The sequence below is a fragment of the Lissotriton helveticus genome, chromosome 3_1 (assembly GCF_964261635.1).
Source record: "Lissotriton helveticus chromosome 3_1, aLisHel1.1, whole genome shotgun sequence".
NCBI classification, from domain to species: Eukaryota; Metazoa; Chordata; class Amphibia; order Caudata; family Salamandridae; genus Lissotriton; species Lissotriton helveticus.
The window spans coordinates 188297795-188316216 of NC_136061.1; the positions used below are offsets into that span (position 1 = coordinate 188297795).

At 48.1% G+C, this 18422-nt stretch overlaps 1 protein-coding gene across 1 annotated transcript in view; it reads left to right on the top strand.

Moving 5' to 3' along the window:
- The window catches only part of BAZ1B (bromodomain adjacent to zinc finger domain 1B), a 291291-nt gene extending 273341 nt beyond the window's left edge, over positions 1 to 17950 (top strand). The window contains exon 21 of the mRNA XM_078680650.1: positions 15813 to 17950. Coding sequence (XP_078536776.1) covers positions 15813 to 16188 — 376 coding nt within the window. The 3' untranslated portion in view covers positions 16189 to 17950. The remainder of the gene's footprint in view (positions 1 to 15812) is intronic.
- Positions 17951 to 18422: the final 472 nt, after the last annotated feature.

The following is an 18422-nucleotide window of genomic DNA, read 5'->3' on the forward strand; positions in this document are numbered from 1 at the left end:
GCACCCTGGGTCCTCCCGGTTTCCTTTCTTGAAAATGGGTACTATAATAGATGTTGCCCATGTTTCAGGGAGGGTTCCTTCGTTTATTACTCTAAACACTCTAGCCAATACTTTGCTCCAGAGTGTCGGGCAATATTTAAAAAAGTCCGCCGGCACTCCATCGGGGCCTGGTGCCTGGTTTTTTGTAGATTCCATTATGGCTTTATAAACCTCCTCTTCAGTAAACTCTACTGTGGCTAGACAAAGGTCCATCTCAGTTATGCCTATGGTTTCATTTTGGTTTCCTCCATATATATTACTAAAATGCTGTACCCATTTCTCGTCAGGAATTACACAATCTGTAACCATATTTTCATCCCCCGAAAAGAAAGAATGATTAATAATGTCCCAGAATTGTTTACTGTTTTTAAGGACATCTATATTAAGATCATTCCAAGCATTATTTTTGATCTCGTTTTTCCTTGCCTTAATGTTTGCTTTATAGGCCTGCCTCAAATATGAGATTAGTTCTTTATCTCTATCCTTAGCCTTAAGGGCCAGTTTCAAATCTCTATGGGACCTTGAGCATTTGGTATCAAACCACTTGTGAGGCTTTATAGGATACTGTGATAAAGGTTTTGTGAGATCCTTGGCGGTTTGTGCACAGATAAAATTAAATGCTGTAATAATTTGGTGATTCGAAGTGGTTTGATCCATACAAATTTCCAGTTGTCCCTCAATTTTGGGCAATAAATTGTCCATAAACTTTTCCTCCACAACCTTGCCCCATTTAAGCCGTCTGCCCTGATCACTGGGCACCGCCATGGTGCAAACCCGGGATGATCCCACTTGTTTACGCCATAAGTCACTCCAGTGTATCTCAATCGACAGAGGGTTGTGATCACTATGGGGTGAGGCAGATGCTTTATAATCTCTCACCTTTGAGGTGAGACCTAGGGAAATGAATATGTAATCAATTATCGACCCATTAAATGAGCCTTTAAAAGTGGGTACCATCTCATTTATTTCAGTTTTATATGGTTCATACATATTAAAACTAGCAAGCAGTAATTCAAGTGCCTCCCCTGTTTTGGTATGTTCAAAGTGAGGGATGCCAGCTCCATTTGGGGCCTCTGCATCGCCTGGGTGGCACGGTAGTTTACATTTATGACTATTGAAGTCGCCCATTAAAAGGATTTCAAAAGGAATATGTGTATTTTGACTGTAGTTGTTAATAAAGTTCTCCAAATGATCCACGTGGTCAGTTTCGGTTTGTCCTCCCCAGGCATTATAAAAGTTGATTACGAGTATAATACAACCTGGGAAAACTGTCCATTCTATTGCCAGGATATTTGGAGAGCCTGAGTCCAGCTGATTAAAGTCCCTGCTAAATCTAAAGAAACAAATATAGTAAGCCCCCCTTTCGCTCTCCCAGCATTGCTAGAGCTTGCTGGTGTTGTGAAACTTAAGAAACCATCTAAGAAGGTTAGTGAGGTGTCCCAAGTTTCTTGAATGGCTATCACCTTGTATTTGGAGATATATTTTACCCAAGTTGGGTCTGTCTTTTTAGCTCTCGTCCCTGCGACATTCCAGGTCAGGAATGTACATGGGGATGGAGCCGCCATCTCAGAAATTACTTGGATCGGTATCGCTGTTGGGGCTAATAGTCAGTCATTTGTGTTTAGGTCAGTTATGGGGTTGAAGCGGTTTACCAGATCCAGGCCTAGGCCTTCACTATAATGTATAGGTCTATTTAATCTCGCTTTCCTGGTTACTGTTTGCCACCCCTTTCCCACTGGCTCTATATTGGGGGACATTCATATATGAGTTAAAATGGGTTTGCGAGGGATAAAAGAACCCTAAGGGAACCGCCCTGAGGCTATCATTCTCCCGTATGTCTGATCCATCCCAAAGCAGACTAAACGGGCAATGAGCATTGTCGAAATTCATCACCACACAGTCACCTTTCACAGTTTTGGCTCGCTTCCCCACCCACCCCACCCTTCTCGCCAAAATAATACTGGAAGACGTATTAGATTCGCCACTACTAGAGTCATCACACCATTTTTTTGCCTTTCCTATGAGTGTAGCAGTAGATTCAACCTCACCTTTCCTTAACGGGGGCACCCCTGTAAAAACTACCACAAAAGGTACTACTGCTGGGGGCAAATTTAGACGGATCTTACTTTCTAAATGAGTAGGCTCCCGTAGTGGTGGAGGGACCTCCTGTGGGATAGTAGATATAAGTGGCTGGGGTTTTCCTAGCCCTATATTGTATGCTGCCATGGAGTCATTAGTAGACACTAATAAAGGTGGTGTTGTCTGCCGTTCACTTTGGCGTTCTGGGCCCGGTATATCACCCTTAGGCGTACTGTCAAATTTTTTCACTAGTTCGTCTATCAGGACACATTTTTTTAACAATCCTTCAAGGCATGTATACATAGTGTCAACTATGTCCTTCGCAATACCCACTAAAAGGGGTTCAATTCGTTCCTCGAAGAGAGCCTCAAGGTGGTCCTTCAAAGTCTCCTCCACCCCTTTTCTAGCTTCTAAGTCTCCCTCACCCTTCTTTCTCTTTTTCGAGGTTGGTTTAGGATTACCAGGTGGGTCCAAAGTCACTATAGGTAGAAGGGTTTGGGGTGCGCAAGTTTGAGGTAGACTAGAAGCAATAGCAGTAATGGGTTTCATGATAATAACAGGCTCTAAGGGGATGACTTGCGCTGGGGTTAGTACAGTAGTAGTGGGAGGCTCGGCTAATAAGCCCAGTTCTTGCTGTGCTGTAGCAATTTCTTTAGTTAAAGCCCCAACCGCGGAGGTAAGGTAAGACATGATGGAGTCAGATTGTTTGGCAACATTTGCCTTCTTCCCACCATCATCCGCTGCGGCTCCATTTTTGCGCTTACCCATTTTAGCAGCAAATGTATATTGGGTGGCCCAGCCCTGCCTGTTCCTGCCGTGGACTGCCGTAGACTGTTCCGCCCTTGTCCCGGGCTTCTCCCGGGCGGCTCCCGCGCACTCCCGCGTCGCGGGGGGTGGTGCTGCTGTTTATGCGCCGCCTGGCGCCAAATCGCGGTGCGTGGCTTCCGGCCGCTAGGGATGCTGGGGGTTGTAGTCCTTGTGTCCCCGAGTCCCGGTCTCTGCTCTGTGGCGGCTCTCGGTGGCAGAGAGCGCCGTGGCTGCAGGCAGGCTGGAAAAGTCCTTCTCAGGCAATGTGGCAACCCTGGTGAGCGCTGCTGTGTCCCCCGCTCTGCCGGGGGTGGTGCTGCTGTTTATGCGCCGCCTGGCGCCAAATCGCGGTGCGTGGCTTCCGGCCGCTAGGGATGCTGGGGGTTGTAGTCCTTGTGTCCCCGAGTCCCGGTCTCTGCTCTGCGGCGGCGCTCGGTGGCAGAGAGCGCCGCAGCTGCAGGCAGGCTGGAAAAGTCCTTCTCCGGCAATGTGGCAACCCTGGTGAGCGCTGCTGTCCCCCAAATTGATTTCTGAGATGACCCGTGAAAAACATCCACTCTTTGCTCCAAAGAATTACAATAGACCATTCCTGGAAAGGACCCTGTTCGAGGCACGTGATCTGTAGATCACATACTCTGAAAACTCCTGCCATCTGGTGTTGGGTCTGCATGTTTGCAAGTTGTTTGTCTTTGAAGAAGTCTTTTTTTTAGTTGCAAGGAAAGGCGGCGACTCCTTTCAGTGATAGTGCGCATGGGGATAGACTCTGTGTTTTTTTTTTTTTTTTTCGCCATCGGGTTTGGACGTGCATTTGCTGTCCTCCGGTTCCAAACCTTTCTTCAGAGTTCCCCTCTGTGCACAATCCACTCTACCTGTGTCTGTATTGTTTTGTATGTGTATCCCACTGCTCCCTGTATCGTATCAGTTGAAGAAAATTTCTATTTTGATCAGAAAACATGTGGAAGGCCGTTGGGCCTAAACGCGTCAGTCCACCTCTGTCGATGGAGTGGACTATTCAATTTCTGTCCTAGGTGCCACGCAAAGTATCCGCGCACTGACTCACACGAAGTGTGCAACTTGTGCTTATCTCCGGAGCACAACGAACAGGACTGCGACGCCTGCAGATCTATATGATCAAAGAAAACCCTCTGCGATCGTCTGGCTCAACGTCATGAAATGCAAAGCAAGAATATGGAATACTCACCGGACATCTGTGGTGAAGTATCCGAGCAAGAAGAATTTGATGCACGAGGGGCCAAAGAGAAGCAGGTAGAACATGTATCTATTCCGGAATCTGACTCCCGAGATGGAAGACAACATACCGAAAGGTCAGATTCCCCTGGAGTACCGAACACCGCCTGCCCCGAAATCTCATTCAACCCAAACAAAAGGCTTTGGTTCCACCTCTGCCGTCGGGCCACATCGACACCTAGAAGATGTCTCTAATGCCCGGCTCGTCGCCGAAACCTTTGTGCTCTAAGTCAAAGACTGCTTCTGAGCCGAATTCCTCGACACTGAAATCGTAAACTGATACAGAACCCAAACGTTCTGCGCTGGCACTGTAGTCCTCCGTGCCGAAACTGGAAAATGTTCCTCCGAAGTTTCAGAATCTGATTTTCAACACCCCCACCTCCCAAATCTGACCCAATACAAAAAGGAACATTATATTAATCCTGATTCAGGACATCTTAGTAAACTGCCTCAGAAGCGCAAACCTGAGTCAGAGGACATAAATTATACAATTTCTTTGAAGAGGAAGAATGTCCGGACTGACCCCTTTCCTCCTCCTCCACGTTCCCCTACATATTCACCACCTACTCTAGCATTAGTACATTTACTTATCACACCAACTAACTCTCCACCACCACAGCCTGTTGATGGAGATGCTCATTCTGTGGATCCCTGGAAATACTACAATATTGATTCACCTACAGACAATGACCCAGACCTTTAACCAGCAAAGCCTTTCCCTCCTGAGGACAATGTAGGATATTTGGAATTACTTGCTGGAGCGGCAGAATATCACAGGTTACAGCTGCATAAAGAATCCCTAGAAGACTATTTCTTGTTCGAAACTCTCAGTAGTAAACATAGATCCAGTCACTCTCCATATGATCAAAGGCATGATGCGACATTCCGATATATTTAAGTACCCTGTTCGTGCTCATATTCTCAGTATCGGAATAGACAAAAAATGTAATCCTGCTCCATCAGATCCAGTCTTTATTAAGGGGCTGTTACCACTAGACTCACCGGTTGTCTCAAAGCCCGTAAACGGGCCAATTCCCAAACTTTGGGGGATTGCCTCCCCCCGGACAAGGAGTCAAAATTATTAGACACTTCTGGTAAGTGAGTAGCCTCCCAGGCAGCAAATCATTGGCATATAGCAAACACCCTGGCCCTATTAGCCAGGTATGATCGAGCGCAATGGGACGAAATGGAGCAATTGACCCAATATCTCCCAGATGAGCACAAAGGTAAAGCTCAGGATTTCGTACAAGCAGGAAAGCACATCTCCAATTCCTCTACTAGGTGTACTTTAGATGCTACTGACCCTGCAGCATGAGAGATTAACACTAGGGTGTTACTTAGGAGGCACGCCTGGTTAAGGAATTCCGGGTTTAAACCTGAAGTCCAACAATCCATTTTGAATACTCCATTTGGTAAAAAGCAACTCTTCGGGTCAGAAGTAGATCAGGCATTGGAGAAAATGAAAGACAGGTAGCTAAATCAATGGGAGCCCTACAGTCTCCTTCAAATCGTGGATCCTTTCGTCGTGCCTTCCATCGTTAAGGGTCCAAGACCACATCATCAGACAATACTGCTACCTCGTACAAAGGCAACAATCCATCTTCCTCCTCAAGAGCTTCTTTAGAGGAGGATACAGAGGTAACAATGGCAAAGGTAGGGGCAAGGGTTCCACACTGTAATTCCCCTTCCTCTAACAAGCAGTGACTTGCCTTCCTTCACTAACCCCGATCATTTTAACACCTGTCTGGGACGTCTTCTACAATTCCTCCCCATTTGGCAATCCATAACTACAGACAAATGGGTGTTCGGAATTATCCAACACGGTTATTGCCTGGAGCTTACTAGCAGGCCTCCAAACATTCCACCTCGTTCTCACAAAATGTCACCAGAACATTTTAAACCTGCTTAAACAGGAAGCCCAGTCTCTCTTGCTAAAAGGAGCCATAGAGCATGTACGGTTACAATATCAAGGGTCAGGCGCCTACTCCCTCTCTTTTCTAATTCCTAAAAAGGACTACTCTTTGAGACCTATCCTGGACCTCGGAGAACTAAACCACTACATACTGTCAGAACATTTCCACATGGTGACACTTCAACATGTGCTCCTACTTCTACAGGACGGCCGAGGATCTTCACCTCGAGCTACCTACAGTGGCAGTCAGGACTAACCTCTTGACAATGGTGCTTCAACTGGCACCAAGCTCTTCGGAGCCCCTGCTTCCATTTAATGAAGCCCTCACTGGCCTACTTTTGGGCACCTGGTCCAGGCCCAACACTGGGGCTCCTGTGGGTAGGAAGATTGCCCGCCGCCTCTGCCCGGCTCCGGGCAACCCATCTTTCCTCTCCAACACCCCACCCCTGAGAGCTTGGTGGTCCAAGCCTCTTCCTCCAAGGGCACATTCCCTAACGCTCCACCTAATAGTGAATCCAAAAAGCTGGATCATCTTGGGAAGATGTTTTCGTCCTCCAGCTTGGGACTACCGTCGGTAAACACTGCATGGCTGTTGGGCCATTACACCCACTCCGTGTGGGATACAGTTGCACAAGTGCTGCCTCAGTGCCCGAAGGAGGCCCGGGCTGTACTCTCTTGCGCAGTTGCCGAAGAGAGGTGAAGTTTACCATCCACTGTGGGCTGGATACCGCAGACTCACCATTCAGGACGATTTCCACATCTTTAGCCCTTTGATGCTACACCTAGTTGAGGTCGACAGGTTTTTCCAGGGATGTCCAATCCACCCTTATGGACATCCCCTTTGCGGGCCGTCGCCTATTTGGTGACAAGGCAGACAACTTGCTGGAGTGCTTTAAGGACTCTCTGGCTACTGCCAGATCCTTGGGCCTCTCCACCACCCGCCCTGCGTCGTCTGCTTTTTGCCCCTTTTGTGGCTACGGAAGGGGTGCCCCACCATGTACCGCCCAGAGCCACAGGCCAGCGTAAGATGTACAGCTCCTGCGCGGCTGGGGAGGAAAGAACCACTACCGTGGTTCTTGGTGCCAGCGGGCGGGCCAGTCCGCTACAACCCCCTCTGCTGCAGTGGACTGTGGTGAGCCATCACCTCCCCCACTGGTGCACCATCACGTCGGACAGGTAGGTTTTGTAGATGGTCTGAAGGGGCTACTCCCTCCCCTTCGAGACTACTTCTCCATCCATGCCACCTCAGTACTATCGCATGTCTGAGGATCATCTGGCCCTTCTCCAACTGGAAGTTTCGGCACTCTTGGACAAGGGAGCCATTGAGCGCATTCCTGTCCCAGAAGTAGGTCGTGGTTGCTATTCCTACTACTTTCTGGTGCCCAAGAAGGACAAAGGCCTGCGTCCTATTTTGTATTTCAGGAACATCAACCGCTTCCTCCGGAAGAAGTTGTTCAAGACGCTCGCTCAGGTCCTGTCTTACCTCGACCCTGGAGACTGGATGGTAGCGTTGGACTTGCAGGACACTTATTTTCACATCCCCGTCCTGCCGGCCCACCGTCGTTGCCTGCGGTTCACGGTAGGCCACGAGCATTTTCAGTTTACTGTGATCCCCTTTGACCATACCAGTGCCCCTCAGGTGTTCACGAAAGGGATGGCGGTGGTCGCAGCTCTTCTGTGCAGATCAGGGGTTCCAGCCTTCCCGTATCTTGACGACTGCCTGTTCAGACTACGGCCGACCTCCTGCATGCCCTGGATTCTCCATCAATATGCCAAAGCCACACCCGACTCCCTCTCAGAAGTTCCTCTTCATCGGAGCGGTTTTGGACACAACACAGTTTCGGGTCTATCCTTCCAAACAGCGAGTCCGGGATGTTCAGGCTATGATTCCAGTCTTTCAGCCTCTATCCTGGGTTTCGGTCAGGATGACCCTCCGGCTACTGGGTCTGATGGCCTCCTGCATCCTTCTGGTGGACCATGCCAGATGGCATATACGGGCTCTGCAGTGGGACCTGAAGTTCCAGCCGTCGCAACATCGGGGGAACCTGTCCGATTGCGTCCAGATCTCGGAGGGCACTGCACATCTATTGCTGTGGTGGCTAACAAACCAGGATTGGGTCAGCGACAGATTCCTCTCCCTTCCTCAACCAGAGTTCCCAATGGTGACCGATTCATCACTTCTGAGATGGGGCGGCCACATGGGAGAAGTGGAGGTCAGAGGCCTCTGGTCTCGGGTGGAATCCGGGCTCCAAATCAACCATCTGGACTTTAGGGCGATTAGTCTGGCACTTAAAGCATTCCTTCCCTCTGTCCGGGGAAGAGTAGTGCAGATGTTCACAGACAACACCACCGACATGTGGTACTGCAACCAATCAGGCGCAGTGGGGTCATGGATCTTATGTCAAGAGGCCCTCCACGTCTGAACATAACTGAAAGATCAGGGCATATCCCTGGTGGTTCAACACCTGGCAGGTTCCTTGAACGCCAGGGCGGACAAACTGAGCCACCGGTGCATGATGGATCACGAATGGCTTCTTCACTCGGAGGTGGTGCATGGACTCTTTCAAAAGTGGGGAGAGCAGTGGTTAGATCTATTTGCCACCAAAGAGAGCACGCACTGTCAGCAATTATGCATGTTGGAATTTCCAAAGCGGCACTCGCTAGGTGACGCTTTTCGTCGCAAGTGGATTTGCGGTCTTCTATGCACCTTTCCGCCTATACCACTTCTGCCCAGAGTGCTGAAGATCAAGTGCGACTGTTCCAAAGTCATTCTTGGCTCCAGATTAGGCACGAAGAGTCTGGTATCCTGTGCTGCTACACATGGCCATCGATCAGGCTGCCTCTTCGGGAGGATCTTCTGCTGCAGGAGCAGGGGATGGTCCTCCACCTGAACCTGTCCAGTCTCCACCTCCTTGCGTAGAAATTGAGCGGTGGCGGTTGACGTTGTTTGACCTACCTCCCGAAGTCTGACGTTATCTTGGCAGCCAGGCATCCCTACACTAAGACTGTATATGCCTGTAGATGGAACACATTTGTGGCATGGTGCGCAGCAAAGGCTGTGGATCCCCTTTCTGCCCTTCTTTCTGAGGTTTTCTTGTTCCTCCTTTCTTTGGCCCAGCAGGGCTCTGTTCTGGGCACTATCAAGGGCTACCTCTTGGCCATTTCAGCGTCTCTTAGGCTTCCTGATCAGCCTTCTCTTTTGGAGTCCATTGTAGTACATTGCTGCTTTAAGGGCATTACTCATCTTTTTCCTCCTGTTCCCTTCGTAATGCCCCAGTGGGACTTGAACTTGGTTCTTACCTATCTTATGTGAGCTCCCTTTGAGCCGCTACATAACTGTCTTCTCAGGCTTCTGACTTTGAAAACTGCCTTCCTGGTAGCAATTGCCTCTTCCCGCAGGGTGAGTGAGCTCCAAACTTTCTTCAAACCTCCTTTTCTGACTGTCCATCCCGACAAGGTTGTCCTTAGAACTCGTGCATCCTTCCTTCCCAAAGTGGTTACTCCTTTCCATATTGGACCGACCATCACTTTGCCCACCTTCTTTCCGCATTCTTCCATAGAGGAAGAGAGGCTCCACCGTCTGGATCCAAAACGTGCACTTTCATTTTATTTGGATTGCACAAAACAACTCCGGTGGATTACCACCTCTTTGTTGGCTATGTGGGTGCTAAAAAAAGGACGGGCCATGCACAAATGGACCATCTCTAGATGGGTCGTACAGTGCATCAAAGCTTGCTATTCTTCGGCAAAGAAGGAGCAGCCAGTGGGGCTATGCACCCATTCCACCTGGGCGACCGCAGCTACCACTGCTTTGGGATGTGGAGTTCCCCTCAATGACATCTGTCAGGCAGCTACGTGGGCATCGCTGCACATGTTCACTCGACACTACTACCTGGACAGCCAAGTCTGGAGAGACTGCTTCTTTGGCCGTTCTGTTCTCCAGGACTTTCTGGTGTGAACTTGGTTCGCGGACCCAGCTGCGTTGTTGGTATTGCTCGGGTATCTATTTTAAGGTAATGAATCTATAACTGTTTCTTTCAGATGAACAAGTTTCTTCCCTTCGGTAACAATATATCTGTAATAAACATTGCTTAGCTATAGATTCCGTACCCCCCCACCCATACTCCCCGTTTCTGCGAACTAACTTCTAGGGTTAAGGACTTCCTTTCAGGGCCCTAGATTTTTGCACCAAAGCTCAGTGTCTTGCATGGTTCTGTGCTTCTGGTGTGGAAAGTAGTTTACAGAACGGACGTCAGCGCGCGAGGGCTACGTCTAAGTAGCTACTGTGACGTCATCCCGGTGACCAAAACACCAACGACGAGCGTGGAGCTGACCGACTCCATCTTTCGATGCGCAGGGGTACTGCTGACGAAAAACTTTCCAGATCCAGTCTGACGCCTGGGGTAATTCTATGATAAGGAATCGATAACTAACCTATGTTTCTTACAGATATATCGTTACCGAAGGTAAGTAACTTGTTCTTCGCCACCACACAAAGGCAATCCCATATCTAAATCTGGCATTGTAAGATTAATCATGAAATGTTTTCAGACTATTTATGTGAAAGCAAAAAGAACTTTGATAATACACCCTAGAGCAATTTCCACTCGCAAGATAGGGCCTACTATGGCCTTCTTAGGGAATATTCCTCTAGCAGACCTCTGTAAGGAGGCAACATGGTCTACACTGCACACATTCACCAAGCACTATTGTGTAGATGTTTTAGCGAGGCAACAAACTAATGTAGGCCAGGCAGTACTTAAACCACTGTTTCAAACAACTGCAACAACTACAGCTTAGCCACCACTTTGAGAGTGTATTGCTGTATAGTCTATGCAAAGCATGTGATCTACAGCTCACATGCCTCGAGCGGATAATGTTACCCAGTAAGCATCTTTTCTTGGCATGTAGAGCTGTAGATTCACATGCACCCACACGCGTCGACAGTTATTTGTAGTTGTTGCAGTTCTCACTTTACATACCTATGCATGGACATCTATTCTACACTTACTAACTCCATTCTCACTCTCTGCGGGAAAACAATCTAACCATGTAGTTGATGCCCATGCGCACTGTCACTGAAAGGAGGAGTCACCTTACCTTGTGACTGGAAAGACTTCTTAGAATCAATCTTCAGGATGCTATACAATTGTTCTGGAAAAAGGAATCCGAAAGATGAACTCTCGGAGATGGAAAGTCTGCCAAAATTAACCCCTTTCACAAGAGTAGCCAGGTCACCTACTTTAATTGGATGTTGCATCAAAGCCCTTAGGGGTTCAGTGGAATGATTTATAGTACCTCTTTCCTAGAGAACAGTATTTTTGGGGGAACTGTCTTGATTACATTTACAATATGTACAATTAACAAACACTTCTTATACACCATTGGGGCACTCCATAGGAGAAGGGAGTCAAATACATTTCAGTCTCTAGTGTCCTTAGCTTTGTCGTGCAGCTTGAAGGGGTTGTGTCCATTTGCGTATGTTCATTAATACAAGAGGGGCTCCGCACCTCCCCTGTTATAGGAGAATACTTGTCAATAAGTTATTCATAACTGCACCTCTTCATCAAGAGGTCCCCTTGGTTACTACATCGATTGATCATGATGAACGAAATAATACCCCAACAACTTTACAAGTAATCGCTCCCAGCCCCTAACCATACTTTGAGGATACTCAGGCAGACGGTTATCCAATCGTGCTTGATTTCTCTAGGCAAGTATCTCAGGCCCACATTGTTCCTCCCATCACCTCCTACGTAGTCCTCTATGAACTAACTCTGCTGGCACCCATCTACGCATATCTGCCTGCCAACGACAGTGCTGTGGCTGATTTCCATTCCATGGTGATAGTGTTTAGCCTGTATTCGTGCCAGGTTCTGGAATCTTATCCGCCCCTTTGATCATTGATAAGGCACACATCAAGCAGGCCCTCAATGGGATTTAGCGGAAACAAGCAGCTTGTACTCTCTGAAATGGCTTGCATGACTTGTTCCCAAAAGGGGCAGAACACTACACACATACGCACCATGTGGGGGAAATCGGCGTCCGCTGCGCCACACAGGGGACATGCACCACTGGCACCCGGGAACTTTCTGCCAATCTTCTTTGGGGTGAGGTTTGCATGGTGGAGATACTGAAATCGAATGAGGTGGAACTGTTCATTGTGTGTAACTTGCCACTGCTCCAATTGCTTATCCGAGATGAGTACTCCGAGCACTAAGTTCCACCAATCCGGTAGGTTTGTGGGCTCTCCAATGGGCTACCCTCATATTGCTTATAGAGCCGTGTGATGGCCTTCGTGGAATTCCCTCCCTTCAGGACAGTCTCCTTCATAGAGAGCGGTATTGATGAAATCCTAAAGCAATATCTGTTTACTTTGGATCAGTCCTTCAATGAAGCAGAGGGCTCTACAGGTCTGTTCATGGCTGCTGTCATGGGCTCCCCTAACAACTTTCTGGCTGTGAAAGAAAGACTCCTTAGTCCCAAAAGAACATTCTGTGCACCATCCCTCCCACCAGCCCCATGCTTTCTCAGTGGTCTCAAAGAACCAGGTCTTATTGTTGGCCACCACCCTCAACCTGGCAGGGAACAACATTGCATACTTAAAATCTTTTTCTCTTAAAACCTTCTTCACTTCAGGAATGAGCGCCTCCGCTTCTGCACTCTGATGGTAAAGTCCGGGAAGAAAGTGGCGGTATAATTATCCGGCTGGGCACTACGTGCTGTTTGCAGAATTACGTCTCTGGCCCTGTAGTTAAAAATGTGGGCTATTGGGCACGGAGGAGCTCCTGGTTTGGGTGCCGGGTGCCGCATGCGGTGGGCAGCATTTTGACTGACCTCTGAGTTGGAGGTGTTTAAGTTCTCTGCAAATGGGTTGACTGCCGGGCCTTCGGCATGTTCCGGTATTCCAATAATGCAGACATTGTTACGCCTAGAGCGTTCCTCTCCTTTTATTCTTTCTTCCCGTACCTGTACTATTTCTTTTAGTTCTCCAACATGAGTTCAGAGTGTTTTCGTTTATCTGAAGCGCTGCTATTGAGTCTTCATTCTTTTTGTACTGTGCGCCAACATTTCTCTAATCAGCCCGCATCAGGGCCATCTGTGGATAGTGTCGATCTTGCCTTAGAAAGGTTTTCACGTTTTGTATTGCAGCCTTTCTAACCTGAAGGGTCAGGGTTTCGACACACTGGGTGGCGAGTCGTCTCCACCCAGCGGCTGGGCATATTTGTCCACTTTTGTTTGGAGGGCTGTCCGGTTCCCTTTCGTCGACATTGTTTGGATCCCTCTTCTATCCTGCCCCTAGGTGATGCCTTCCTGCCACAATTGTGTAGGGGGAGGGAGCCTGGAGAAGGTTGCCCCGCCGCCTACCAAGGAGTTTCTCCACTCTAGTGGACTGTCGGCTACCCGCCTCCCCGATGCCCTCTCCTGCCGGAGATCTCCTCTTTGTGTGTCTCATTCGTCTTTTCACCAGTGTGTTGTACAGCACACCCTCTGTTTGGTATAGCGCACTCCGTGTATTGCTGTTTGCCTGGTATGCGCAGTATTCCTCCCCCGGAGATAAAGCTCTGGCACCAGTGTTCAATAGTGGCTGCCCCGCCTCTGCTGATGAGGACTGTATGCAGCAGCAGGCCCACCGAAAGTCATGGGGTCTTAATTGCTGAAAGGGGATGGTGGGGCACACTCCCCCAAGGTGTCCCGGTTCAGCTGGCTTCAGTGCACTACGGGTAGCCAAACAGCTGTGCTAGCTGCCCTACCCTCGCCTTCACTATCAAGGGGACTACACGACTGGGTACAGGCCCCCTCCCCTATTCGCCCGTTTTGGGCACAGCAGGGCATATGTTCCCTTAGGCCAAGGCAGTCAATGGAAATTCCACTGGGGCCTCCGCCATCGGCAGCATCCTCCACTCGAGGACCTCCTCACCTCATATTCCCCACAGGCCCACGACAGGCACAGCTCCCGTTCCGGCACTCATCAGCTATTCCTCTGCTGAAACACCTCAAGGCCCACTGGCACCCCAGCCTCTGAGTCTGCGGCCGGACGCTGTTGCTGTGCGTCATCTCTGCTCCACACCTACATCACACAGCGCTGCTTGTCTGTTACCAGGCCGCCGCAGGCCAGACTTTCACGAGAGCCGCCATGCGGACCGTGGCTTTCTCCTGGGTGTCAGTGGTGTTTGCACCCGCTTTTACTACGATGGTAGGGAGTGTCACGGAGGGTAAAGCGGATTTACGGGGGTTTCCCCAGCAGATGGACTGAGCTCTGCTAGGCAGCGCCCATTGCAGTTGGCCATGCTCCGCCTCTGACACGAACGGCAAAGAACATTCTGGATCTTCATGAAGGATTTTCTGGGACAGGTTTTCATCCTAATTTATTTAAGTTCAGTTGGACCCAAAGCTGCTGCAGTCTTCAGCTTCACATATCCCACCCCCATGTCATAATCAAAACTTCTAGATGGACAATATCGAAATCCCCATTTGCCCTCCTGTATGTTAGGGGTGTAAACCAATTGTAGAATATTTGTGTGCAACTGGGTGTGCTCCTTGAAACTGCTAATTCATCATTTCTAGATGAGCTGCAACTCGCGTCATACAGACATTGTGTTGGACGCGCAAGCCACAACAAGGTACTGCTTAGTCCAGCCTTAATGAATTTGTTTAGCTACGCCTCTTGTCTGATCTTCAGTTAGGCTGTTTTGCTATAGGCAGGAATACTAGAAACCTATTATCTAGCAAAATTATCTCTGGTTGGCCCATAAGTGCCTTCAGCCTGTATGGATGTGGCATAGGACTTGCAACTCCAAGCTAGCTAGAGCAATGTCCAGTGGACATGGAAGAGGCTAGGTAATTAAAGTGTAAAATTTGTACACTTTCACTGTGGTAATGTATATTTATCTAGCCAAGATGAGGTGGTGCCCTGTACTCTGTTTTGTGGGTAAATGAACAGGTGGTAGGTTTCAAAGGTATTAATTAAAAGTGCGAAAGAAACAACTGATGGACTGAATGCTGAACAAAGCAAATATTCACCCCCAGTCACAAGGATCTGGGTTTAATCCATCATTATTTTGCTCAGCACCCCAGTTTGGACCCAGCCATATGCAAATCAGTCTTGACCCCGTTCCTTATGTGAACAGTCCAGCCCAAACTGGGATGCCCGGTCCTCCCTGGAAACAAGCATCCTGGGTCCGGTTTCAGGGCATCACCCCTAATCAGCCAGGCTCGCGTGAATCTAGTGGCGCAGTGAGCATGGGGCCCACGTCTGGGCATACCCTTCCCACTTAGGGTGACAAATGCAAAGGGCTGCTGAGGGGTGAAACCTTGAAACCGGTCCTAGGATGCTTGTTTCCAGTCCAGAGAGGACCAGGCCTGGCAGTTCGGGCTGTACTGTTTCCATTTGGCACAGGGTTGAGACTGTTTTGCATATGGTAGGGTTCAAACTGGAATGGCGTGGGGAGCACGATGGATTAAGGCCCAGTTCTCTGTACTAGGGTGAATGTATGATATTATTCTGAATTCTGTCCAATTGTTGTTTTTGCATTAATTAAAAGTGATAACCTTTTGCGGGCTACTTGAACATGTTCTTGGGCTAAGCATTAAACATTTGTGGTTGAGTGTATGCGTTGTGGTCTGCTTGGTGAAAACGGGTCATATGGTCCCATTTAGTATCACTTTTGCCTAAATTCCATGCAGCCTGTTGAAGTGTCATTTGTTCTCTCGTTTTTTGCTGTAGGGAGCCAGTCAGCCCAGAAGATGCTGAAGATTACATGGAGATAATCAGTAACCCCATGGATTTCCAGACCATGCTGAGCAAGTGCACATGCAGCAAATATCACACTGTACAGGAGTTCCTGGCGGACATAAAGCTTGTGTTCAACAATGCTGAGCTTTACAACAACAACGAGACTCCTGTGATCAGCTGCCTGGAAAAAACTGAAGATTGTCTGGTGACCATGCTGCAGAAGCACCTTCCTAACCACACATACCAGCGTAGAAAACGTAGGAAGCCACCTACTAAACGGCAGGCCCAGACATCTGATGAAGATGAAGTGCAGGACAGTGACCAGGAGACAGTAAAACATTCCAGGGGGCGGAAAAAAAAGAAATGAAACTAGATATTGGAGTTGGGGGAGCTTGGGGAGAAGTGTGGAGGTTAAGATTGGACATTGTTGTGCAAAGCTGCTTTGACTGCTAGTAAGCATGAAGGGATGAGGCGTGAAATAAGACATCTGCAGTGTTGATAAATATATTTTTAACCTATTTGTGTGGATCCTGTATTGTTCCCTGACAGTGAAGTACAAAGGACTTTGTACTGGGAATCCTTGTTTATGGATCCTGTTTTCCATCCCCTTCCACCTATCCACCCCCAGCTTCAGAAAATGATCTTTGAAATTACCATCCAGCACTTACAGACTTACTCCTGGAATTGTACGGTGTTGCAATATTTGGTAATTGACCAAAAGGGAGGAATGTTTTGCATTCACTTTTCTCCATAGGTCTGAATATCTTTGCGAGTGAGACACTTTTGGCACTCTTCTCAGTTCCCACATACTGTGTCAATTGCTGCAAACCACTGCAAACCCTTGTCATTCCTAGAATCTGAATTGAAATGAGCAAGCCACATCTGCGGGACAATCTTGATGAGCCTAATACTGCCTCTAATATTTGTAATACACTCAGCCGCCACCTTTAAACAAGTCTTCAGATGTATGAAAATAAATCTTGTGCTAATGTTGAGCTTGGAGGACTGGGTTATTATAGGGGCCTGGGAGGGACCGCTTGTTGCCCATAAAAAGATAGCATGATTGTCCTTTCTCTATGCACCCACTAATCCCCCCTGCAGCCTAGTAAAAAGGACGCCACATGTTTGGGGGAATGGGTAATCATGCAAGGGTGAAACCGAAAGTGTCAGGTAAAGTATGGCCACAATAATGTAAGACACCAAAAGCTGCTTGACTTTGGGTTCCTGTATGAAGGGACTGTTAGAGTGCTCCTTTATGTAAAATACTGTTTATACAAAACTCTGTAATTTTGACTTTGACTAATATAGTTTTTGCCATTGCTTTTTTTCATTCCGTTCTCCCGCCTTTGTATCTGGTCTGTTAGCCACAGTGAGGGGAAGCTGTCACTGGTTACAATCAGTTCATGGATTTGATCTATTTCTTTAGGGCGAAAACCTCTGAAATCACTGGCCTAATGCATTAGGATCTGTGTCCTTTCCATCTGTAGCAGTGAGGAGAGCTAGTGTTTATGCAGTGTCCCACCTTTACCTAGTTCTGGGTGTGTCATTGCATACAATTGACAGACAGCAGAGGCTATTTGATGGCAGGGTATCTTTACTGATTAGCTACCTTAAATGGACTCTGCTCATAGCTGTCCTGGTGGGTTTTTTTCCTGCCTTTCTGGAGGTTTCCATAGCCTTTGAAGACCAGTCTTAGTCTCAATTTTACACATCTTGATATACATGAACAAATCTCTTGTACTCAAAGTTTGCTAGGTAAACTTTATATGTATATATAAAAAGCAGTTTCAGCCCCAGAGAGATGGGGAGGGCCAAAAATGTACATTTCAAATTATTGCCGCTACTGGATTCAATTTTAAGTTGAGTTTGATATAGACCAGCAGACTCTTAAAGCACTGAGATTTTCATTCTGCCCTACCATCTCTGGATTATCCTATTATACTTTTGCTTGCACACAGTGGCTTCACACTGACATTTCTAAACAGCCCTCCTATTTGGACATTTTGTCTTGTTAATAAAACATTTTGTGTAGTTTCTATACAGTGTCAATTTAATGACTTGTACATTTTTTTTATGTCGGGTGGGAATGGTAAGCAGAGTTATAATAAATGGGGATTTTAAACAGGCAATGAAGTAGTGTGGTCTTTTTTTTTGTATCAAAAAGGAGCTTGGTTTGTATCTGGCTCACTCTTGCCATTGGTTGCACTGGAGAGGCAATATGCCTTTAGCGCACACTTGACTTCACTACTGCCTGCCCATTCGGTTTTCTGAACGAGGTGTCTGAACCCTTCTGTCTACATTAGGGCAGTAAATGTACATCAATCAATCAATCAAAGCATTTATATAGCGCACTACTCACCCGGAGGGTCTCAAGGCGCTGGGGGAGGGGGGTCCGCTACTGCTCGAACAGCCAGGTCTTGAGTTGCTTCCTGAAGGCGAGGTGGTCCTGGGTCAGGCGGAGGTGGGTCGGGAGGGAGTTCCATGTCTTGGCGGCGAGGTAGGAGAAGGACCGTCCCCCTGTGGTGGCTCTTCGGATGCGGGGGACGGCGGCAAGGGCGTGGCCGGTCGATCGAAGCTGGCGTTTGGGGGCGTAGAAGTTGA